General features: G+C 51.2%; 1 protein-coding gene across 1 annotated transcript in view; it reads right to left on the reverse strand.

The window, feature by feature from the left end:
- LOC104377134 (syntaxin-binding protein 4-like) overlaps window positions 1–21370 on the reverse strand; it is a 46315-nt gene that overhangs the window by 12186 nt on the left and 12759 nt on the right. Inside the window, exons 3-11 of the mRNA XM_086622459.1 lie at window positions 16639–16734; window positions 15756–15825; window positions 14768–14842; window positions 7437–7522; window positions 6563–6683; window positions 3554–3695; window positions 3252–3358; window positions 2659–2812; window positions 988–1060 (exon numbers count right to left, since the gene is read on the reverse strand). Coding sequence (XP_086478585.1) covers window positions 988–1060; window positions 2659–2812; window positions 3252–3358; window positions 3554–3695; window positions 6563–6683; window positions 7437–7522; window positions 14768–14842; window positions 15756–15825; window positions 16639–16734 — 924 coding nt within the window. The remainder of the gene's footprint in view (window positions 1–987; window positions 1061–2658; window positions 2813–3251; window positions 3359–3553; window positions 3696–6562; window positions 6684–7436; window positions 7523–14767; window positions 14843–15755; window positions 15826–16638; window positions 16735–21370) is intronic.

Here is a 21370-nt window from a genome sequence, read left to right on the forward strand (position 1 = left end):
CTCCCCGACTCTCCCACTAATCCCAGGTATGGACTAAACACAATTCACCTTGCAACGCCCGCTTTTACCCTTCCAGATGGGAATTCCAACACAGCACAGGGATTTGCGAGCGGAGCCGCTGCCTGGGCAGCACATGGGGAAGGAATGGCCGTTGGGCTTGCGGCCACGAGAACGATGGGCAGCGCTTGCCGGGGACTCGCTGGGGAAAGCCCATCTGTTCCTTGGGGCTAAGGAGTAACCTTCATATCGTAAGGATTTTGGGTACCTTGCCAGAGGTCATCTCCCTGGACACTGGGTCATGGGGCTTATTGAGGTTTCCTGCAATTCCTAAGGGACCTGTGAAGCTGCGGGGTGATTTGAGTTCACCCCCCCCTTGCTGCCATCCTACCGGGTGAGGGAGCAGGTCTCTCCCACAAAAGGTAAGAGCACAGAGAGAAAACACAGCACGGAAAATAAGCAAAAAGTGAAGCTTGGATGTAGAGAGAAATATGACTTAATCACTTCCACAAGCAATTACCCCCTTTGACCAACTGAGGGCATCCTTAGTGCCTGTATGATGCCCAGCGTTGCCACCTACGTTGCAACTATCATTAATTGCCTTTTTTTTTTATTCTATGTCTCCAACGACCACCCATTCCCATCAGAAGGGAACGTTTCCTGCAATGGGACCCCCTGGGTGCAAGTCTGACGTGATCTTTGCTTGTGGGCAAAGACTCTGCTGCAAATGAACCACTGGCTGAGAATGGGAGAAGTTGTCTCCTATGAATACCTTAGTCCTCTGAATGCCTTAGCAAAGAATTTTGCTACTATGGCCAAACATGGACATAACTACTACCCGTTAAGTAAGCCAAGCTGCACCTTCCCTCTCTCCCAGTGGTCTGAGTCTCATTATCACCCCATTAGATTCCCACCACAGCGATATAAATGCTGATCAGAATTAATTTCATCATCACCTGCCCAAAGAAAAAAATTTAGTAGGACTCTTACCTGAGACTGTAAGCTCTGGTGGGCAGATGTCCGGTGACAAAGAAGGCACGGGAAAATTATTTTCATGTCTATTCTAGAAAAACAAGACAAAACAGCATAGACAGTTACTAAGCAGAATCTGTCGGTGTAAATAAAGAGCAGAAGATAGAGGGGTTCGAGAGAGAACGACCCGTCTGGCCCATAAAGAGCAAGGTGACCATGTACACCTCCTGTGCAGATGGGCTCCAGGGGTTTCTTGGGGAGCACTTGGCACAGGCACATGCCTGAGCCATCTCAAAATCTCTGGTCACGCACAGAAAACCGAGTTTGTCATGACTGTTATCAGGTGCTGAGGATGAGTTTGACCTCGCATGCTTTCTCCATAGAGGTTCTCCCTCGAGCTCTGCATCCAACCCATCAGTCAGGTCCTCAATTTGACTGCAGCCAGTTGTGTTATTTACCCCAAACACGTTAATTATCGCAGGGAGCGTGACAGGAAGCTGAGACCAGTGCCAGGTCACGGCTGAAAGCACAAGTACAAGGGGAAAAATGGAGCCACAGGGCAGATAGCACCGAGATAGTGCTTCCACAGCTGGGAGCTTAGATGCAGAGAGGGACACAGGGCTGGTGCTGAGGACGTACGGACAGGTAGCACGGGCGCCTGAGCATGCTTTCCTTAGCGTGAAAGCCCAGACCTCATTAAAAGTTCCATCTTTTAGCAGCAAAGTGAGGAAAGGAGCAATGTAATTCCAGCCGGCAGTGTAATTTCATGTAGGTGCCCAACATTACACAAGCACACCTTCTGCTGGGTGGTGAAGGATCTAACTATACTACTCAGCTATACCTACATGGGCTAAGGCTGACTTTCATAAGCACGTCAGCAGCCTGGCACACCCCAAGGCAACATGTACGTGGCATTCTTGCAAGTCTGTGTCTCCACGGGGTCTGGAAAGAAGGATCTTTTGCCAATGATGCTTGTATGAAAGGAACCTCCAACTGGCCTGCTCTAAAGGAGGTTTCAGTGGAAGAGGGTAGAGGATAGACCCGGCATTGCCGCAGTCCAGGAAAGGAGCGACAAACGCACAGAATCCAGCCATGGGCCTAAATTCCTGTGAGGGTGGTGAGGTGGCATCAGTCTCACCACACACGGCTCGAGCGCTTGGCTCTGCGAACACAACGTGGAGCTAGGCTTCACGGGAGCAACGAGCCTGGCTTATCACCAGGCTAGTGAAGAGCGGAAACGAGCTGCTTAGGGACGCTGGGGATTCATCCTTGTCAGAGGTCTTTAAAAACAAGGAGTTGTTCCCGCCTTTGGGTAGGAGATCAAACTGACTCCTCCTGAGACCCCTTCCAGCCCTAGGACTGATATTCAATGAGACACAGGTTGCTATCCACAGAAGGGTTTTGGCTTTTTAAAACCTGAGACTTCTGAAACAGGTCTGAACAGAGGCTCTGGAGATAAAACTCCTCTCATTACCTCCACAGATCCTTCACCATCTCAAACCCAAGACAGAAGAGACAATATTTTGAATTTAAAATACCTGGCTGTAAAACAGGGCTACATACATCAGCATTACAGACTTCCCACTGTCCAGGACTACCATGGACTCTCCGAAGAAGAATTTTCTGATCAAAGATCAGAGGATTAGTTCATATCTAAGTGTGTGATGTTAGATATGAACTTCAATCTACCTCTGGGGACCTCACATGGACCTTCAGTCTGCAGGAACTCAGACCATTTCCCACAGCCTTTGGAGGTGGCGACGAGACGTTGTTATGAACTGACAGTCCGGGATGTAACCGTCCCCTTCCAGGAATAAAGGCCACTTCTGTGTTTCCCTCGTGTCTTAAACAAACAACAAACACAGAACAATGTATTAATAGAAACAACAAAAAAAAGGAGCACAACTTAAATTTGCAGAACTTCCATGCCCATGGCTCTTTCTCTGGGATAATCTCAATTAAGCCCACATAGCCTACAGCAGTGCAGCTGGATCTCCACCAGCTGGGTTGGTTGTTTGAACTTCAGTTCCGTCGCCGAACCCTGCTAGGCAGTGATAGGGGATATTCATGAGGACCAGAACATTGGGAAGGTCTGGATTATGCTTAAGGATGATCCATGCATTCAAGATTTCCTTATGCCATCACCTATCTGGACCATCTTGAAGCATCATTTAAGACTAATAATCCTTATGCTTCTTGAAGCCAAACATTGGTATGACACGAAGGGGTTTTGCCTAAGACTCAACAGCACCATGATGATGGGAAACGTGTAACATTCCTACCTTAATTTGGCTTTTGCAATTATTTTTCTGGCCTCTTCATGTGTGCTGCCCACCAAAGAATCTTTATTGATAGCGATTAGTTGGTCACCAGGTCGGAGCCGACCATCCTAAACAAAGAAGGAGAAAGTCACAGCATTGGGAAGGAATGTCCCTCTGCCCAAAGCCTTCTCCTGCAACACAAATCCTCATTAGTCTGTGCAATGCATTATTCATCTATTCTTAGAAAAGCTGCTTCAGAACAGCTACAGCTTCTAGGAGAGGTCTCAATTGCAAAGTCATTGAGGGTCTCCACGCTGACTTACCTTGTAACAGTCACCATCTGGCATAAGCTCTTGAACATAAATCATGGGGCCATCAGGCCTGTTAGATCCACCGCTGATCGTCAGCCCTAAGCCGGAGGATTTTGCTATAGAAATGCTCTGGATTCCTGATTCAATGGAGTAGCTGCAAGGGAGAGACGTTAGCAGGTGACTCAAGGTGATCTGGTTGATTTTCCCATATTGCTGAACAAACTCTCCCTGGCTTTCTTTCTGTGTGTGATCCTTCTAACTTCTCCCAACTTTTTCTGCCTCTGCATCTTTTCTTCCACCCAACCTTGGAGAGGAGAGGTGAGGACTCCAGTTTCTCAGCAGGCATTGTTCAGCATTGTGAAAACATCTGGTTTACATCATCCCAAAGGCTGGGGAACACCCATGTGCATTTAGAAAATAAAGAGAGAAGAAACTCAAGGTTCAACCGGAACATATTTGTCACTCTTGGTTTTTTATAGCCAAAAGCACACAAAGGGCCGGTGTGGTTATTGTTTGAATCCCACGAAATCAACAGACAGGTTATAGAAGCATAGAATCACAGAATGGTTTGGTTTGGAAGGGACCTCAAAGATCATCTCGTTCCAACCCCCCTGCCATGGGCAGGGACACCTTCCACTACACCAGGTTGCTCTAAGCCCCATCCAACCTGGCCTTGAACACTTCCAGGGATGGGGCAGCCACAGCTTCTCTGGGCAACCTGGTCCAATGCCTCATCACCCTCAATGTAAAAAGTGTCTCCCTTATATCTACTGGAAATCTCCCCTCTTTCAGGTTGGTCAGCTGTTAAGCAGCCCTTAGCAAAGGCCGGAGTGAAGCTCAGGATACACAGCTGACTGTGTCTTAGCCGAGGTTTGGACTCAAGCTCTTGCAAGACGCCTGAAGAAACGCACCCTGAAGCACCCGTATAGCAATACCCACCGCACCGGTGACAGCGGGGCAGGTGACTCACCCGGTCAAGGATATGCTGCAAATGCAGCAGTGATAAGGTTGGACCCTACCCTCAGAGAGCTGCCTGCTAGACGGGACCCAACAGGCCACCAAGACATGGCCATGGCAGTTGGCTCCGTGCGGGGAGGGAGCCAGAGCGATTGCAGTAAGTGTTGGTGGGGGCGGGCTGGTGGGCAGCATTGCAACATGCAATCCTCAGGGAAGGGTTTGGTGGGATCTAAGGGTCAACAAGCCTCTTCCTTCTAATGGGCTGGGTGCATCTGGCTTTTCTCCTTTGCAGTTTGTTTCCATAGCAGCCACGCACCAAAAGGTCCGCGGTTTCTGGCCCTCCTCGCGTTACCTGATAACTTAAGACACAACGACAGCTGAGCATCCCGTGCCTCAAAGTGACACCAGCGTGTAACCGATGCCATCCCCAGCTGTCAGACCATCCCAGTGATGGAGCAGAGTGTGGCCAGCACCCTTCCAAACCAGCAGCAGACCCCCAGGAGAGCACGTTGGCTATGTGGGCGAACAGGACTGCATTCATGCAGCATGAGTCTCGGTCTTACGAAAAAACCTTGCTCTAAGAAATATTTCGGTAAAACGATGTCACAATGGAGGCTTTGAGCAACCTGATCTAGTGGAAGGTGTCCCTGCCCATGGCAAGGGGGTTGGAACTGGATGATCTTTGAGGTCCCTTCCAACCCAAACCATTCTGTGATTCTATGAAATTAACACCCTCTGTGCAAATCGAAATATCGGACACGCTCTGTGCTGAGGCTGACTCAGATCTCAGTCCCGTTGCTCGATGGGGTGGCAGGACCTCAGCTGACGCTGCAATGAGGGGTCACAGCCTAGGGAGAAGCTGCAGTGAGAGGAAAGGATGGGTGAGGGATGGCAGTCGCATACACAAAAAGACCCTCCTGCACATGGCCTGAGTTACGTCTCTGCTCCCAGGAGGACACCACTGAGGCCTGGCACCGGCACGGAGCAGAACATGGCACAGCACGGCAGTGCTAAGCGAGGAGGCCACCAAACCGGGTCCCCTCTCGCCTGTCTCGCAGCCTGGAGCGGGTTAACAGCAGAGCGAGGATGTCTAGTTTGTCCAGACCAGCTGCCAAGGAGATGAACTGGCCTCTCCTCTGCAAGGGTCTCTCGCTCCATGCAAGCAGCTTAAACCTCTGGTGCCAAATATTTGTCCTCTGCAAATCCCTAATAAAGAGCTGGTATTTAGCAAGAGGATTTACTGGTTCTGCAGTGAGGGCTGATTCTCTTGACCAGCGACTTGGCTTGTTTGTGCTGGCAAAGGAGTGGAAGCTGCAAGCCCTGGGGACGAATGGTCCCAATTCCACGACTGCTAACACCCTTTGAGCTGTCCCTGTCGAGAAGGGCAACCCTGAGCACCCCGGCGACGAGTCTCTGCAGAAAAACAAGCTCTGCCTGTCCAAACCTCTGACCCTGTGAAACACGAAAGGGACAGATGACCACATGAAAACACACGCTCTGGGAGATGCTCCACAGACAAAAGGATGAGGAGTCTGTAGGCGACCGCTGTTGGCACCAAAGCAAAGGGCGTCGGGAGTGTTTGCGTCGAGAGGGCAGCACTTGTGCTCTTGTTGCACGAGGTCAACGTGCCAGGAGCAGGGCAACAGGAAATGTGCTCCTGAGAAGCACTCTGCTCATGACATGGTTCGTAAAGGTGATGGGCAGGAACCTCTCAGCTGGCCGTAAGCCACGGCTGCTCCCTGGGGTTCAGAGGGGAGGAAGAGGAGCAGCTGCATTGTTAACCATATTGCAAACATGTTGGCCGCCTCAACGGGGAAGCTTTTCAGCTCTTGGGAACAGGCTTCCCAGGAACAGTTGAGCCGTCACCACACCAAGGTCTTCTAGAAGACACCCTGGTCTCCTAGCCATTGTGGTGATACACCAAAGGATGAACAAAGCAGTTCTTCAAACACTGGAAGTATTTACTGGTTCTACTCCTAAGGCAGCGTGAGACATTGGGTGATACCTTCATGACCGACCAAGGGACAGGCTGTGTGGGCCTGGACCCGCGCGACCCGTACGTACTGTGCGTGAGGGGGGTGCGCCGGGTTCCCGACGAAGGGGCCGTGGGAATTGGCAGGGCTCAGCAGCAGCGGGCTCTGAGAGCGCGAGGAGGAGCCCGAGGATGTACTTTCCAGGTACCGACCTGAACAGCAAAGCCAGAGTCAGTCCAGGGAACGCAAATATTCCAGCATCACCCTCTTCCCTGGCTCTACCACTGAGAACTGACACCATTTTCCTACTTTTTTGGGGAAAACCACATGGTAGTTAAGGACATGGAGAGGAAACACTTAGACTTCTTGGCACAATTCCGGCACGGGACTGTCGCTCCTCTGCCAGCCCTACATACCTCTGCCCTAGGGGAAGGGTTGGCAGCCTTCTGGTGGGATGCTGAGCCAGAGGGACAGCTTCTTTCCCCACGCACACATGATTTGACGTGCCTGACACCTGGCTTAGGTAAACCTTGTTGCATTCTCACTAAACATTTCCTGTTTGCCAATGAAAAAGAACGACCGTTGAATGAACGATTGCTGAAATGCTTGGAAATCCATAGTAGAAGGCTGCATCATCAGGGATGGGTATTGCTGGGGTTACCTGCCCAGCATGTCAGCTGGGCAGAGTCTGGGGATCTGGGAAGCTGCGATGACCCCAACTCAATTCTCCCTTTCTCAGCCCAAGGCTCTGTGCGGGCAGCACCGGCCATGCCTGCTGCTCTGCACCCGGGGACGCTCTGAGTGCTTGCAATAAGGACAAGCAGGACTCCTCTTCCTTCAAACTTCCCCCCAAACGCCTACTCAATTCCAACCAAAACTCTTTTAAAATAACATTTGGATAAAGAAAACTCTCTGTTGGCAGAGAGAGAGTCTTTTGGTTTCCCCCCGAAGGCTGAGCTACTCACTGCCGCCGTGCAGGACCGGCGAGCTCCGTGCTGAGCCCGTGTTGCTCTGGGAGCCGAACTTCTCCAGCAGTTCAGAGAACTCTCTCCTGGAAACAAAAACACGGCGTAGTCAGCTGCTGCTTGAAACTGTTCCCCGCCTGATTATATGACAACGGTGCCCCCGATGGCAGCGACTCAATGCCGAGTCTATGGGGTCGATGTCCTCCAGCTACAGGGAGCAGACAGAGCTTTCTCATGCATGAGGGTATGACACCTCTGGTTTAAAGAGGTTGTGCAAGACTTAAGGTCAATAATCAATCTCATGGCAGTGCAGCTTTTCTGCGATGGGACAGAACTTCTGTGTGCTCCTTTGCTGCCCTGGGAAGTGTTCAGGGTGAACATGGGCCAGAGGAGGTTGGAAAGGACACGTGGACAGGCACTGGTGCTGGGGACTGTCCTTCTTGAGAGAGGGAGAACACAGGAGTCCTGCCTTGCACCCCACCACTTGGACCCTCCCAGGAATCAGCTGGAATAACGTCACCCCGGCTGTAAGGCTCAGAAGTTTTGCTAACACACCACACAAGTTAAACAGACCGTCAGAAGGAGCTGTAACTATGCAAACATAAAACAAAACTCCTTGGCCTCTTTGTGACTCCTTCCAGAATAGTTAAATCTCGTTTATTCTCCGTTTTTTCTCCTCCTTTCCTAGACAGAAAGCAGATCCCGACAGCTTTTGCTGGGGTAAAGATGGGAGATGGCTTCTGGAGCACATGCAAAAGCGGCAGCCCACTCTCTGAATCCATCTGTGGTGATATCCTCCATGAACATCGCAGGATGAACTCTTGAAGCATACGACCTTAACAAAGACCTGCACTGGTAGAGCGTGCTGGGGCAGTGCAGGCTTCTGTGCTCTTCCCAGCAGCTCCTGGCTGAAGACGCTGAACCAGCAGACACACGCTAAAGTTACAGATACCAAGATCAGAAGGGCTTGCCAGTGAATTCAAGATCAGGGAGGAATGGCAACCCACAAACACTTAGCATGATCCCTCTGTCTTGAGGTAACCACTCTGCTTCCTATACCACCTCTCTGCAAAGCAATCTCATGCTCGGCATCCCTTGGAAAGCGGCCTTGGTGCCCAAGTGCCTTCATTAATGCTTTGCTTCCAGATGGAGTTTGACCACCGTGTAATTACCCAAGTGTGTTGAGTCCTTGATGAGGTGTAACTACCTGTTCACAACAGGTGAATTCCTCCGCGACCTTCCTTTTCCGGAGTGTGACATGTTGAGTTCTTAAACTATTAAGAATCACGTTTGCCGGCTCCTGCATCATTTCTGTAACCTTTCTTTGAGCTGCCAGAAGCCTCTCACATCCTTTTGGATGAGGAAGCACAGAAAGGGTATTCCACGTTCAAGCACCAGCCTCCTGTGCCCATCCCTGCCACATTGGCTCATTGGGCAACACGGTTCTCAGGAGCATCCTGGCCCTCTGTGACTCTGCAGCCTTCTCACTTCATAACCCAACACTTCTGGATCAACCCAACCTTTTGGCGGACAGAAGAGCCTCAAGGATGACTAATTTCTTACAGGTGTCATTAAACAAGTGGCCAGGCAATGGGGAGAGACCCTACAAGTGTTTCTGTGGCCACAGTAACAACATTAGATGCCCGCTTTGAAGGCACGAAGGAATCCTTATGGGAAGGTGCCTTCTTGATGCAACAGCCACAGGAGAAGGTGGGTGATGAGTGGCTGGCTCTCACACTTGACATTCAGACAAGCTCAAGGCATAAATGTGTAGGAAACCAGCCACAGTAAGGCTTCCTCAGCGAGGAGACTGCTCTTACCCACGAGCAGACGTTGTGTCATCTGCGTACTTCACCGGGACAGATGTTATATATTATTGGCTAGATTAGAGTCAACAATACTAAATGACGACTGAATCATTGGTTCCTGCTGGAAACGCTCTCAGAAATTTACATCTTCCCATTAACAACCTGCTCATTAACGAACTTCAAAGACCAGTGCCTGCCTTATCTAATATTGCCATCAAATGTATGCCTTATTCATTCCATTTAATGCTAATTTTAAACCCAAGTGTCACACAATACTTAGTGGAATGCTTTGGTGAATCCCAATACTTTGCATCAACGCTGTTGTCTTTATCAGCTAAACCCATGACCTTAAAAAAAGATGACAACTTCCACCAAACTGCTCCAACTCGCAGTTTCATAGCCTTGGACACCAAAATAGATGCAAAAGCACCAAGAAAGCGGAGGGACAACTTCGACCCCACAGCAGCAGGACAGCTGTCTGCTCTTCTGTGGTTCCCAGGGTTAAGCCTTGGATGGATCTCACCTCAGCAAAATTTTTCCAACTTTCCAGTAAAGCCTCTGTATTTCTACAGGTGATTCACACTCCCGTTTTGCTGGTGACTCAGGCAGTGATGGCCTTATCCTTCCATCACCTATTGCAATGGCAGGTCTAACACGCTGGAAGCGAACGTATTATTTCCAGTGGGTACCAAGCCATCAGCAGCTGGGTTTTTGTTTTGGGCTGGGTGTTTCTGTGGTCATCTATTGTTAGGTTTTCCTCAGATAATAACCCATCGCAGTCCAGAACAGGTTATGAACTTAAAACAATGGCTAAAAAACTCTTAGTCAATGCAAATGCAACTAGTCTGGTGGCTCTTACGCTCTTCAAACCCTGCTGAACAGAGCCAACCCGATCACCAGTCCATGCTGTCAAACTCTTATGAGCAAGGGCACGGATGACTTGAGCATTCTTTGTTGTTGTTTGTTTCGTGTCGCTAAGTTCATCTACAAAGGAGTATTTATCGTTGTTTGCTCAGGAGCCTGAACAACGAGCTCCGAGCCCGGGGTTGCTTTGCCAGCCCGGGTCCAGCCCAGCCGTTTGCTGTAGGGACGATGTGACTAAATGCTACATCACGGGCCACCGTCCCGGCTCCTGCTTTGTTGGTCAATGCTGCAAGCCCCAGTTCCACCAAGGACATAAACACATGACTAACTCGAAGCACACGCTTATCCCAGCAGCAAGCAACACACTTTCTGGTGTCAATCTCCCGAAAATTAATTTTGTGCTTGGTGCTCTATTTGAAGGAATTTTGCAGACGATGCCCAAACGTTACCGATTAATGAGCGAGTACGCTGAAGGAACGCCAGCAAGTCTTGCTTTGTGCTTCTGGGCACCAACAGACTCCAGAAGATGTCTTTAATATTTAAAATTTGACCCTTACTAAAACATTTTGATTTGTCAGATGCCTGCGGGACTAAAACGCTCGGCTTTACTTAAAAAAAATAAATTCATAGGGCTGTATCAGGTGGAAAGTTCATTTTAACAATCCCTTCTCCAGCTCTTTTTCCTTAAGATACAGACATTTGAGGTCTGTAACAGAGCTTGGACCTGCAGAGCCTTCAGCCAGCCCCACGGCGTGGAGCAGGATAACGGGGTTTGCCAGCAGCAGCCAGCTGTAGGCTGACTTTGCCGCGGATTAAGCAGCGGGGGGTCAATCTTCCCGCAGAATATTGTCAGTTTATCCCATAATACCTTTTCGCCCTGCCCTTTCGTTCTGGGGAGAGCAAAGGGTGAATCCTACATCAAAGGTTCCGTGCGAGCACGGAGGTCTGGAAACCTCAGCTCTGCACCACAGCTCGGGGAGAAAGAGGAGGTGGTGACACCAGATAAATTGACAGCTTCTCTCCAAAAAAAATACGAAGCCTGCAGGTCAGCGGGAACCGTGAACCCGAAGCACTGCAAAAGCATCGCGAAAGCAGATTTTATTGCACCCAGCTCACAGCAGCTGCAGTATTTCCACTGCAAGATGATGCTCTGGAGCAGCGGCACCAGCACGGAGCCCAAGTCCATCCCGGCACAGAGCTGCCGGGGACAGGGCTGCATGGAGCCAGCACATCCCGAGCTCTGAGCCCTCCCGCACCGGCTGTGCTGGGCAGGACGTCACGCCACTGCTTGTCTTTGCTTTTTCCTTAATGCCCAGGAAGGGGTGACGTGCACAGGTGCATCCCGGCTCCTGTGCGAAAGGATGCACGTTCTTCCCCAATGACCCTGGGACATCCCAGGCTTGCGGGAGCCAACCACTTTAGCATCAAGTGCTCAAACAAGCCCATGGGCTGAGTCGCTGCTGTCACACTTACGGCTCGCAGGAAAAAAGGGGTTGCCTGGAATTCAGACCAGGCTGGGCATGAACATACAGTGACAGGACAAGGGGCAGCGACTTTGAACTGAAAGAGGGCAGATTTCCATTAGATCTAAGGAAGAAATTCTTCCCCCTGAGGGTGGTGAGGCACTGGACCAGGTTGCCCAGAGAAGCTGTGGCTGCCCCATCCCTGGAAGTGTTCAAGGCCAGGCTGGATGAGGCTTTGGGCAACCTGGTGTAGTGGAAGGTGTCCCTGCCCATGGCAGGGGGGGTTGGAACTGGATGATCTTCGAGGTCCCTTCCAACCCAAACCATTCCATGATTCTACGAACACTGGCGACAGCCTCCCTGCTGGTTCCTGGGTACTGGTTGACACCGGTTGTGCGTTTGCAGAAAAGCAGACTGCTTTCCTTGCTGCTCCTTGTGCAAGCCGAATTAATAAACCCAACCCGTTCTCACCGAGACGGCCGTGCGTACCATGCAGAGCTGCAATGTATTTAGCATTTTATCGTGCGAGTAGCAGGAGGTGCAGCGCAGACAGGCTTTCTCACAGCGATAAACCTGAAAGACCAGGCTGATATATCTGTGCAACGCGTAGAAACAAGGAACTATTGTAACTTTCAGGCTGAGAATGAATAAACAATAATTACGCGTATGCAATAGAATTACCCTCATTAGCTACAGACGAGCGCAGACGAAAATCAGAGCCGACTGTCACCCAAACCCAGCGTGCCCAGCTCTGAATCTGAATTTTCTGCTGTAAGCCCTAGCATTACTGCCGCTCTCTGCGATGCGACAGGCTGAAAACATGCATCTTCTACACGCCAGGACCGAGCTCCATTAAGAGCACAGGTAATTTGGGCCTATAATTAACTCCAGGGACAAATAATAGCGTTTATGAGTCAGATTCACCCCAGGGCAACCACAACAAAATGCTCCTCCGCTGAGTCATTGGGAAAACTGGCAGGCGGGTTGGATCGTTTTCCAAACCCGGAGCCTTGACGTTTCCTCCTCCGGCGTGCCCTTGTGTGCTGGGGGTTTACGGAGATGATCCTGCGCGCGAGTATCTGCAAACGCACGGAATCCCACTCCTCCCTGCTGCCTCCTTCAACTTTCATGCCTCTTTGGCCACTTTTAGACGGGCAGCAGGAAGGCACGAGGCTGCCCTCAACTCATCGGAGCTCACTTCCAGAGCTGACAGTCCCTGGGAAGTCACAGGAGCCCATTTCAGCACAGACATAGGGCTGGCTGCTCGCCCACGCTCAACGACAGACTTGGAAGATGATAGGGCATCACTAAAATAAAGATAAAACTAAGGGGAAAAAAAAAAAAAAGAAGTAGAAAGCAGAAAAATCCTTCCCCCACTGCCACAGCCCTTAATCCTGGAAATATGTATTCGTGTATTAAACAGTTTGTGAGATGATTATGTAAGTGAAATCGCTGCAAATATTTTTTTTTTTTTAAATAAACAAACCGATTACTTCCCCACTCTCCCGCCGGCTCACCTTTCACAGATTTAACAGATAACCAACAGCAGCCAAATAAATCGCTTAAAGTTTCGTTGCCCTCCCAGTCTCCCTCGGTGGGTTTTCCAGCAGCGTCCCCGCGGAGCGACTGGGGAGTGCCGACAGATGTGCGGAGGAGCCGGAGCGCTGGCGGAGCCACGCGTGCGTGTGTTTTAAGAAACATCTGCTGCGATTTAAGATATTAGGAGGCACATTGAGATGCCAGGACAGCTTGGAACAGATCAGCGTGGGTAAAAAACCTGCTCTGGGGGCTCCGGCTGGGAAATCAAGTGTTTCCCTGAGCAAACCCTGCTGTTGCTGGGAATCTGTCCCTCCTGCTGGGGACCAGCCCCGGCAACAGCCACCCTAGGAGGGGACATCACCAGATGCCCACGGCCACTTCCACCCTTAAGCAGCACAGGGACCACTGTGGCATGGAGGTGCGTCCTGCGTGTCCTTACTTGGACCAAAAGAGGGTCAAACTCCTGAGCCTGGCCCTGGTTACCTTCACCCAACGCTTCTTCAGCAGCTGCCCAAGGACTCACAGTTAATATAATAATTGGAGATGTTATTTTCACTGGAAGAGCGGAATAGAGGTAGGTAAAACAACGCAGTCCGTCATTAATAGCAAATAATTCTTCTTGCCGGAGTATTACTGCATCAAAATTAGTCTCATCCCTGTCATTACAGCACTCTCACTGCTCTGCTAAGGCTGCAACGCTCCACAGCTGCTGATGGATAAGGAATGACACCATCATCTCTGACGCTAACGGGATGCGGGCACGTTGAGCAAGCAACTCTTGTGATCTTCAGCCACCCACGCACAGGGCAAAGCCTCGGTGCCACCAGCCCGCCCGCCCACGGCCGCGCTCTGCCTAAACCCGCTCTCATTTTGGTGGTTCCTGGTGCACCTCCAGTTTCCAGATGTGTGTTTCTATTCAATAGGGAGAGGATGCTCCAGCACGTTGCACCAGATCTCCCAGGGGATGCGAGCAAAGGACCCCGCTGATCTCCACACCTTGGTTTCCACAACCCTGCCCTCTCTCGTGACACTGTCATTGTCCCACACAGGTTAAATCCAGCCCAGACAAAACTGAACTCTTTCCTTCTGCTTTTGAATCCTCCGAGCCTCTCTAGAGAGAAAAAAGTTTTCTGGGGAAAGGTGAGGGGAGAGGTTTCAGGGAGAAACTGCTCATCCTCCCTGAGTAGGAAAAATCCTCTGGGGAAGAAAAACCTTAACTCAACATGTCTAGCTGGAAAGGAAAGGGAAGATGCTGCTGTCCCTGTACAACTCCATCCAAAGCTCTGTGCAGGACCGGACAGGCCAAAGGCAGCTCAGCACCACACAGCAGAGCTGAAGGAGCCCATGCCACCTGACAGCCAAGGCTGGACCTGCCCTGGTCCTTGTTGGGGAACGATCTGTTGAAATCTACTCGATGCTGGGATGCCCCACAGACCCAGCACAGCCTCGGCTGGAGCCACATCTGCAGATGGGAGCCACCAGCCTTGTGTCCCTTCCCATTACAGCTCCAGCATGTTCCAACCCATGAACAGTCAAAGACCCTTGGCCACCTCCGTCTTCATGGTGGGCTTTGAGCCTCGTTAGCCCAAGGGCAGTCCAGCTATGGTGCCGACCAGTGCCGCCATCCCCCTTCCCAGTGTGAGATGACACCCCTTACCTGGCGTCGTCATCGCGGGCTATAAGAAGGCGCATGTGGCTGGTGGCCGACGCTGTCCTCAAGATGTCCACGGCCCTGCGAGACAAGGACCGCAATGCGTCAACGCCAGCTCCACTGAGCTCGCCCAGCCACATATCACAGCTCACGGCAAACTGGGCAGAGACCCATGGCCTGGGCAAACCCCGTCAGCCACCAAGTGACCTTTTTTTGGCTGTGGAACAACCTTATTCCAGCGGGGCTGGAAGGCAGCCAAGTCGCAGCCTGATTTTCCCACTTCTACAATCAATTAGAAGTCCTCGATAACAAAGATGACCCAGAAGATGCACGTGGTGATGAGTAAACACCTCCCAGAACATCTCCTCCGTCGGGAAGTTTCCATCTCAAGGACAGATGCTTTCTGCTTCAAAATACAGTGTCCCTGGGAGAGCCAGGACAGCGTGCTGGGGGCCAGGCACAACAGAAATGTCCTTGGGGACCTCCTCATCAAACCCAGCTGCTCTGGGGCTTTGGAAGCAGAAGCTCCTCGTGCTGCTTCCCAAGGATCCATCCAGCCTAAGCACGCTATGCAGAAGTTCATGGCAGCACCAGGCTGGCACCACATTGAATGGAAAAGAGGTGCCCCAAAAGTGCTGTACCCCTCTAGATCCATTAATTATTTTCTTGGCAGGGAGGTGAGGGGCTGGATGGCAGCTCTGGAGGGAATCCACTGCAGATGGAACAGGGTGCCAGGAGCTGTTAAGAAACCCAGCGTTTTGGGGAAGTGTCTGAATATCTCCCAAAGACAGTTTGGGGGGTTCACCAGACTATTTTTTATATAGAAACTTTTTGTTTGGTAATTCCTAAGTTGGCTCTGGAGAACAGCGCTGGCTGCATCAAAGCACAGCCAAAGCGATGCCCGGGTGTCCTCTGTGCAACCTGCAACCTCAACCACTTCACAGAATTATACAAAAACAACGGGAATGCAAAAATTTCTGTTTGGATATGGTACCTCTCGCTTGTAACCCCAATTAGGGAATCTCCGTTGACCTCCAGGATCTGGTCTCCTGGCTGCAGGCGCCCTAGAAAAGAAAACTAATGGATAGAAACTGCAGAAAATACAGCTTGAAGGGACTGGGAGAGGTTGGGCAGTTCCTCCCTTCGCCCAGAGACAGGATGAAATATGCATATGTCGTCCCCGAGATGCTCATCTGACCTGTTTTTCAAGACGTCCACAGATGAAGCTTCTGCAGCCTCCCCGAACGACCCGTGCCAACGTCGCGGCGCTTCCGCTGCCGTAGGAAGTTACGAAAGCACGTACCGAAAAACGCAATAAAGCTTTTCCTTAATTCAGTTTGAGGTCAGGTAGAAAACCCACGAGTGGCACCTCCACCTGTCCTGGATTTATTTTTCTTTATTGGATGGAAAAATGATGTTGTCACATTTGGGGAAAAAAATAATTAAAATAAAAATAAGATCTTCCTGGCTTAAGTTATGAGAGGTGAACTCCGCAGAGCGCTGGCTAATACCTCCTTATGTGGAGATGCTCAGAATGAAATCAGTGGCCCAGAGCAAAGCTGAATTTGCAAAAGGATCTCCAACCATTTTGGGGCTACAGGCAGGCAGCGGCACGCGGGAAAGGACCGGCAGCAAAGCGAAGTTCTTTGCGTGGCAGGGATGGACCCTGCTATAAAGCAGTCGTACGCACGCCGAGAAGCCGAGGCAAGGCTGCCGGCGGGCGTTACGACGATTGTCGCAGTAAAAAAATATCCCTCACTGCTGGAAAATCTGGGAGGAAGCACCTGAAATGTCTGATAATGCAACACAAAAGATAAATAGATGGTCTTTTGGCTTGTCTCAGAACTTTGCAGCGTTCTGCACCGTGTTTAACTCACCGTCCGCGTAAGCGACACCCCCTGGAAGGATCCTCTTGACATAAACTCCATATTCTTCTCCAGTGAGTTCCTTGATGCCACCAATTACCTTAATACCTGGAGGAAGAGGAGCGCCCGTCACACAAAGACAGGAAGCAGCAGTTTCCGTGGGCCGTCTTGGAGGGACGCAGCCCCCGGCACAGCTCCCAGGCACCCTGGCACTGCCCGACACCCCTTCTAAAAACCATTTGTGGGAAGCCCTGTGTCTCCACTGCGCTACACGACAGCAGAAGCAACAGGATGTGGCCACCGACACAACGCAAAGGCTAAAGGCATCTGATGGCACCTGCTCGGAACAACAGCGATGGAGACAACGCTTCTGAGAAAGGCCCAGGCAAGGAGTCACCACCTTCCCCAGCCCCGAGTTCATCTCTGGTGGGGAAGGATCCAATTCCACTGCAGATGCCTCATGTCTTTGGTGGGACTTGTCATGGGGAACATTACTGGGCAGAAGCATTTCTCCCAGGAGACCTCCCTTTGAGGTGCAACATCTGGATGAGCCCCAGGTTCCATACAGTGGTGAGAACATCCCTGCAGTGAGCTTGCCCACCTGGTGCTCTGGCAGCATCTCCACCGCAGCCACCCATGGCAGAACTGCATATCAGGAGAGCCCCAAGGGCAGCCACTTCTTCATCGGTGCTTCGTCCCGGGAGGAGCAGCCCAGAGGCAGGAGTCAGGGTGCAGAGATGATCTTCGATGCAGCCCCAGAACCCGCCGTTGCAGCAGCGTGGCTCAGGTGCCCTGTAGCACCTTGGCAAAGGGTTCGTGCTCTGCGTGGCCACCTCTCCAGCCACGGAGACCCATCCCTGCTAGCATGTCTAAGCTGGCTGGCAGGAAAAGGCCCAAGAGACTTATTTTTCCAGGGCTCGTTAAGTCCTGCTTCAAAGATCCAGGATGCGGACAGAAGGATTAAAAAGCCCAGCTTTAATTAACAAATCTCCCCTGGGAGCTGCCGCTCAGGCGTTTTGCAGCTCCGGACAAGAGGGCACGCTGAGGACAGGCGGCATCGCGGAGAGGGGCACTGCCAGCGTCAGACCAGCTTCATCCTCCAGCTGCTGCCCAGGGCCGACAAGGTTCTGGGATGCACGAAGCGACCCCGTGCGAGAAACGCCTCCCTCCAGAGGAACGGAGCACAGCTGCTTCCCCAAAACTCGAGACCCCTTTCTCAAACGAGCAGCGAGGAAGAGGAGTGGACCCTGGATTGGGATTACTCGGGATGATGACACAATTTCCATCCCTAGCTCCCTTTTGTAACCCAAGCTCTGCTCTAAGGGCCCTCGCTAGCTCTAGGGAAAGAACTTGTCTCTCAAGTCACCTTTACATTAAAATTGGGATTAAAACCAGATTATCAAGATTTTTCCTTCCATTCCTATATACACCCATTGCTGCTTCTCCCAAGCACAAAACCTCAGCCCTACCCAAGTGCTGGATTTTACTCCCTGGGCTTGGTGCATTAAGCACACAACCCCATGGCATCTGCGTGGAGCTGTTTTGCCGATGGGCACTGGGAACTCCTGGCAAAACACCTCAGGAAAAGGCATTGATGTTGTCCCCTTCATTGTGTTTTTGAAGAAAACCACTAAATTTTGAAATATTGCCCAAAAGACGTATCTCCAAGAGGTGAGAGCCTCACCGAGGCATGGGGACAGGTCAGCTGGAAGAGATGCTGCAGCCCCAAGGCCCCCTGATGGAAGGTAGGATGTGCTCCATCACCAAGGATGCTCAGCTGGAGAGCTTCTCGGCTCCTGGCCGGGCTGGGATGGCTGGCAGTGGGCTCTGCCACAGAGACCCTGAGGAGAAGGTTCATACTTGGGATGGGTTTGGGAAACCTCCAGCAGAAGGAAAGCCCCATTGGTTCCCCTGGACAGGAAGGGCACTGGAAGTCCATCTCAAGCCAAGATGATGACTCAAGAAGTCATCATATGTCTTTCTTCCTACCGGAACATGGAGTAGTTAGGAATGATAGGACGCTTTAGACAAATAATGTAAAAATCCACGTCTTGGAAGAGGGTCAGCTGTAGCGTCACCCAGCAGCCACCTGCTTGTGACAGGCTCCTCTGCTGAGGTATCAAATCAATAATGACTCATTTCCCGTCTGTGCCTGCGAATCGATTGTAATAATGGCTTAATATAGCTGGAGTATCTACAAATCCTGCTTTATCCCCAACGATGTCAGGAGAAAAGCCGATCTTGTTATTAAAATCGGCGATTACTGACAGTATTGCCCCCAGACACGCTCAAACTTTGACGGGAAGGAGGTTAAAAAAAAAACAACCAACCCACCCTGACTTTGAACTCCCTTGTTGGCAAACCAACCGGCTGCTGCCAGGCTTTGCCCACGCTGCCCTCCCAGCCATCACCTCGCCGTGGATGCACCACGGATGCCGGTCCTGCCCTCCGGGACATGCTCCGGGGAGTCCCTGCCAGGGCAGGGAGGAGGAGGAGGACAAAGAGCTCACACCCACCAAGGTTCAGAGCTGTGGAACAGCCTGGGACTGCTGGTGACAAACCTGAGTCACCAAAGATGGTGGTGGGAACGTTCCTGGGAGTCTGCGTGGTTTATAAACACTTATTTCAGTCTCATTTCTGTTTAGGACCCGGTGTAGGTAAATAACGGCTCTTTAATTATCACGGCAACAAAGTCCCGGTATAATGCCCATTAAATCATACTTAGGGCCAGATAATCCAGCCTATTTTGGAGCTCTCTCTCTAATCTTTCCTCTCTGGCAAAGGTCCTGGAGCTGATGCCCATGTCCCCAGTATTTTCTCTTTGGCAGAATAAACGTTTATGGGGGAAACTCCAGGTGGGCACAGAGGTCAGACGAACCAGGACAGCGTTTTCTTGAGATTCTTAGCGATCCTGTAAATGTCTTCAAGACCCTCGAGCTTCTCTGGCGCATCTGATCCCACTCCCACTAATACCAGTGTCGCAGTTCTCAACTCCTCAGGCTGTAATCTCACCCGCTCCTGGCTCACCACGCAGCTCCCTACCACGGGTCAAGGGGTGTCCAGGCTAATCTGGTTGTTTAGCCCAACTGTAATCATCTCCGGCGCATCCCGACCCCACCGGCCACCGTGCCGCGCTCCCGGCTGTCGGCCCGGAGAGAGGCCGCCCACTTTGCGCCTAAGCTAGCAATGTTCAATTACATTTCCCTTAATCCCTCTGTTGATCTTGCAGCCCCAGCCAGCTTTTTTCTGTCTGGAGGAAGGGACAGATTGGAGGTGAATCACTCACTGCCCTGTCCTAAGAAGATGAAGGTCAAGATAATGGGATCTCGGTGTTTCTGAGAAACGCTTCTTAATCAGCACTTCCCTTTGATGGCTCTTCTTTAATTCAAAGTCCAGGTTTTAGGAGATGCCAGGTAACCCCTTTGAACTTCTGCTGAGGTTCACATGTGGGTTTCCACCTAAAGCCACAGAGTAACAGACCCGGGGCCAAACGCTGACCTGCCACCCTGGCACCGAGCGGGATGATGCTGCCCTAAAGAAAATTCTGCTGGAATAACACCCACATCTGAATGTGAGAAGCTCACAGAGGCACCTTTTTTTCCCCAAAAAAAACATATTCTGAGCAGTTACACCTATGGCAGATGTGGGGCTCCTGCGAGCACTGCTTGGTCCTCAGTTGAGAGGTATGATTTCTGGAGGACAACCAGTTGTCTTGAGTGTTTCAAGTTTCACAAGAGAGGATGAAGAAAGCTGATGATGTCATTAGAAAATCCACATCATTATACCTTCCTGCAGCACATTGCAAGACCCTGTAGAGGGTCTGTGAGACCCTGCAAAGACCCCTTGGCCACAGGCTGGGGGAAAGGAGGAGTACTGGGACCCAGCAAAGTGGCTGGCAGTGGGCTCTAACATCTGTGCACCTCTTCCAGAGGTCAGCATCAGCCCAGTCAGGCTTTTCTGGGTCTCCTCCTTTAACAAGCTAATCTAACCCAACAGCTAAAATCCCATCAACTCAACCAAATCCACCTCTGGAGATTAAAATATCATATTCACGGAGCAAAGACATTTCTCTGAGCTCCTGGGAACATCATGAGCAGAACAGCAGAAGAAGAGTCAGCAAAGCCTTTCCTCCACAGCAGAAAGCCCCGTTACCCAAGAGCTGGAAACAGCCAATTAGCAATCTATAATTAATCTCAGGTCTCAGGAAACCTGACCTTATTTCTCTGGTGAGATTGACTTCTCAGGAGGGGTCCCCCAGATGGTCACCAGGGACCTCACCAAGGGGCCCGCAGCTGCTCTGCGGGATGATGGGCTGCACTCGCAATTAAAAATTATGGAGGAGACTGCGTGGTGGACGCCGAGAAATCCTGACGTAGGATTGCAATTTTTCATAAAGTCCGTGGAAAAGCACCAGTATTTCTGCTGCTGGATGCACAGAGGTCAGATGAGATGCTCTACTGGATCCTTTTGGGCTGAGTTTCACGAACCTGCGGCTATTTCTCACGTTCTGATGGAGATGACCATCTCTTTTCCCTTCTCTTCTCTGCTTTGATGTTCAGAGCACCGTGGAAGGACGTCTGACTCGCTCAGTGCTCATACCCTTACCCGTGGGCCAAACTTTCCCAAAACAACTCATACAACCTGGTCCCCAGGACAGCTGCGATTCCCCACGTCGCCCATCGCAGCAACTTCGGAGGGTCCCTGCCTGCGGTGGGGCGGGGGCAGAGGCAGGGAGCTGGGAAGC

Source organism: Tauraco erythrolophus, chromosome 17 (assembly GCF_009769465.1).
Source record: "Tauraco erythrolophus isolate bTauEry1 chromosome 17, bTauEry1.pri, whole genome shotgun sequence".
In the NCBI taxonomy this organism is placed as follows: domain Eukaryota; kingdom Metazoa; phylum Chordata; class Aves; order Musophagiformes; family Musophagidae; genus Tauraco; species Tauraco erythrolophus.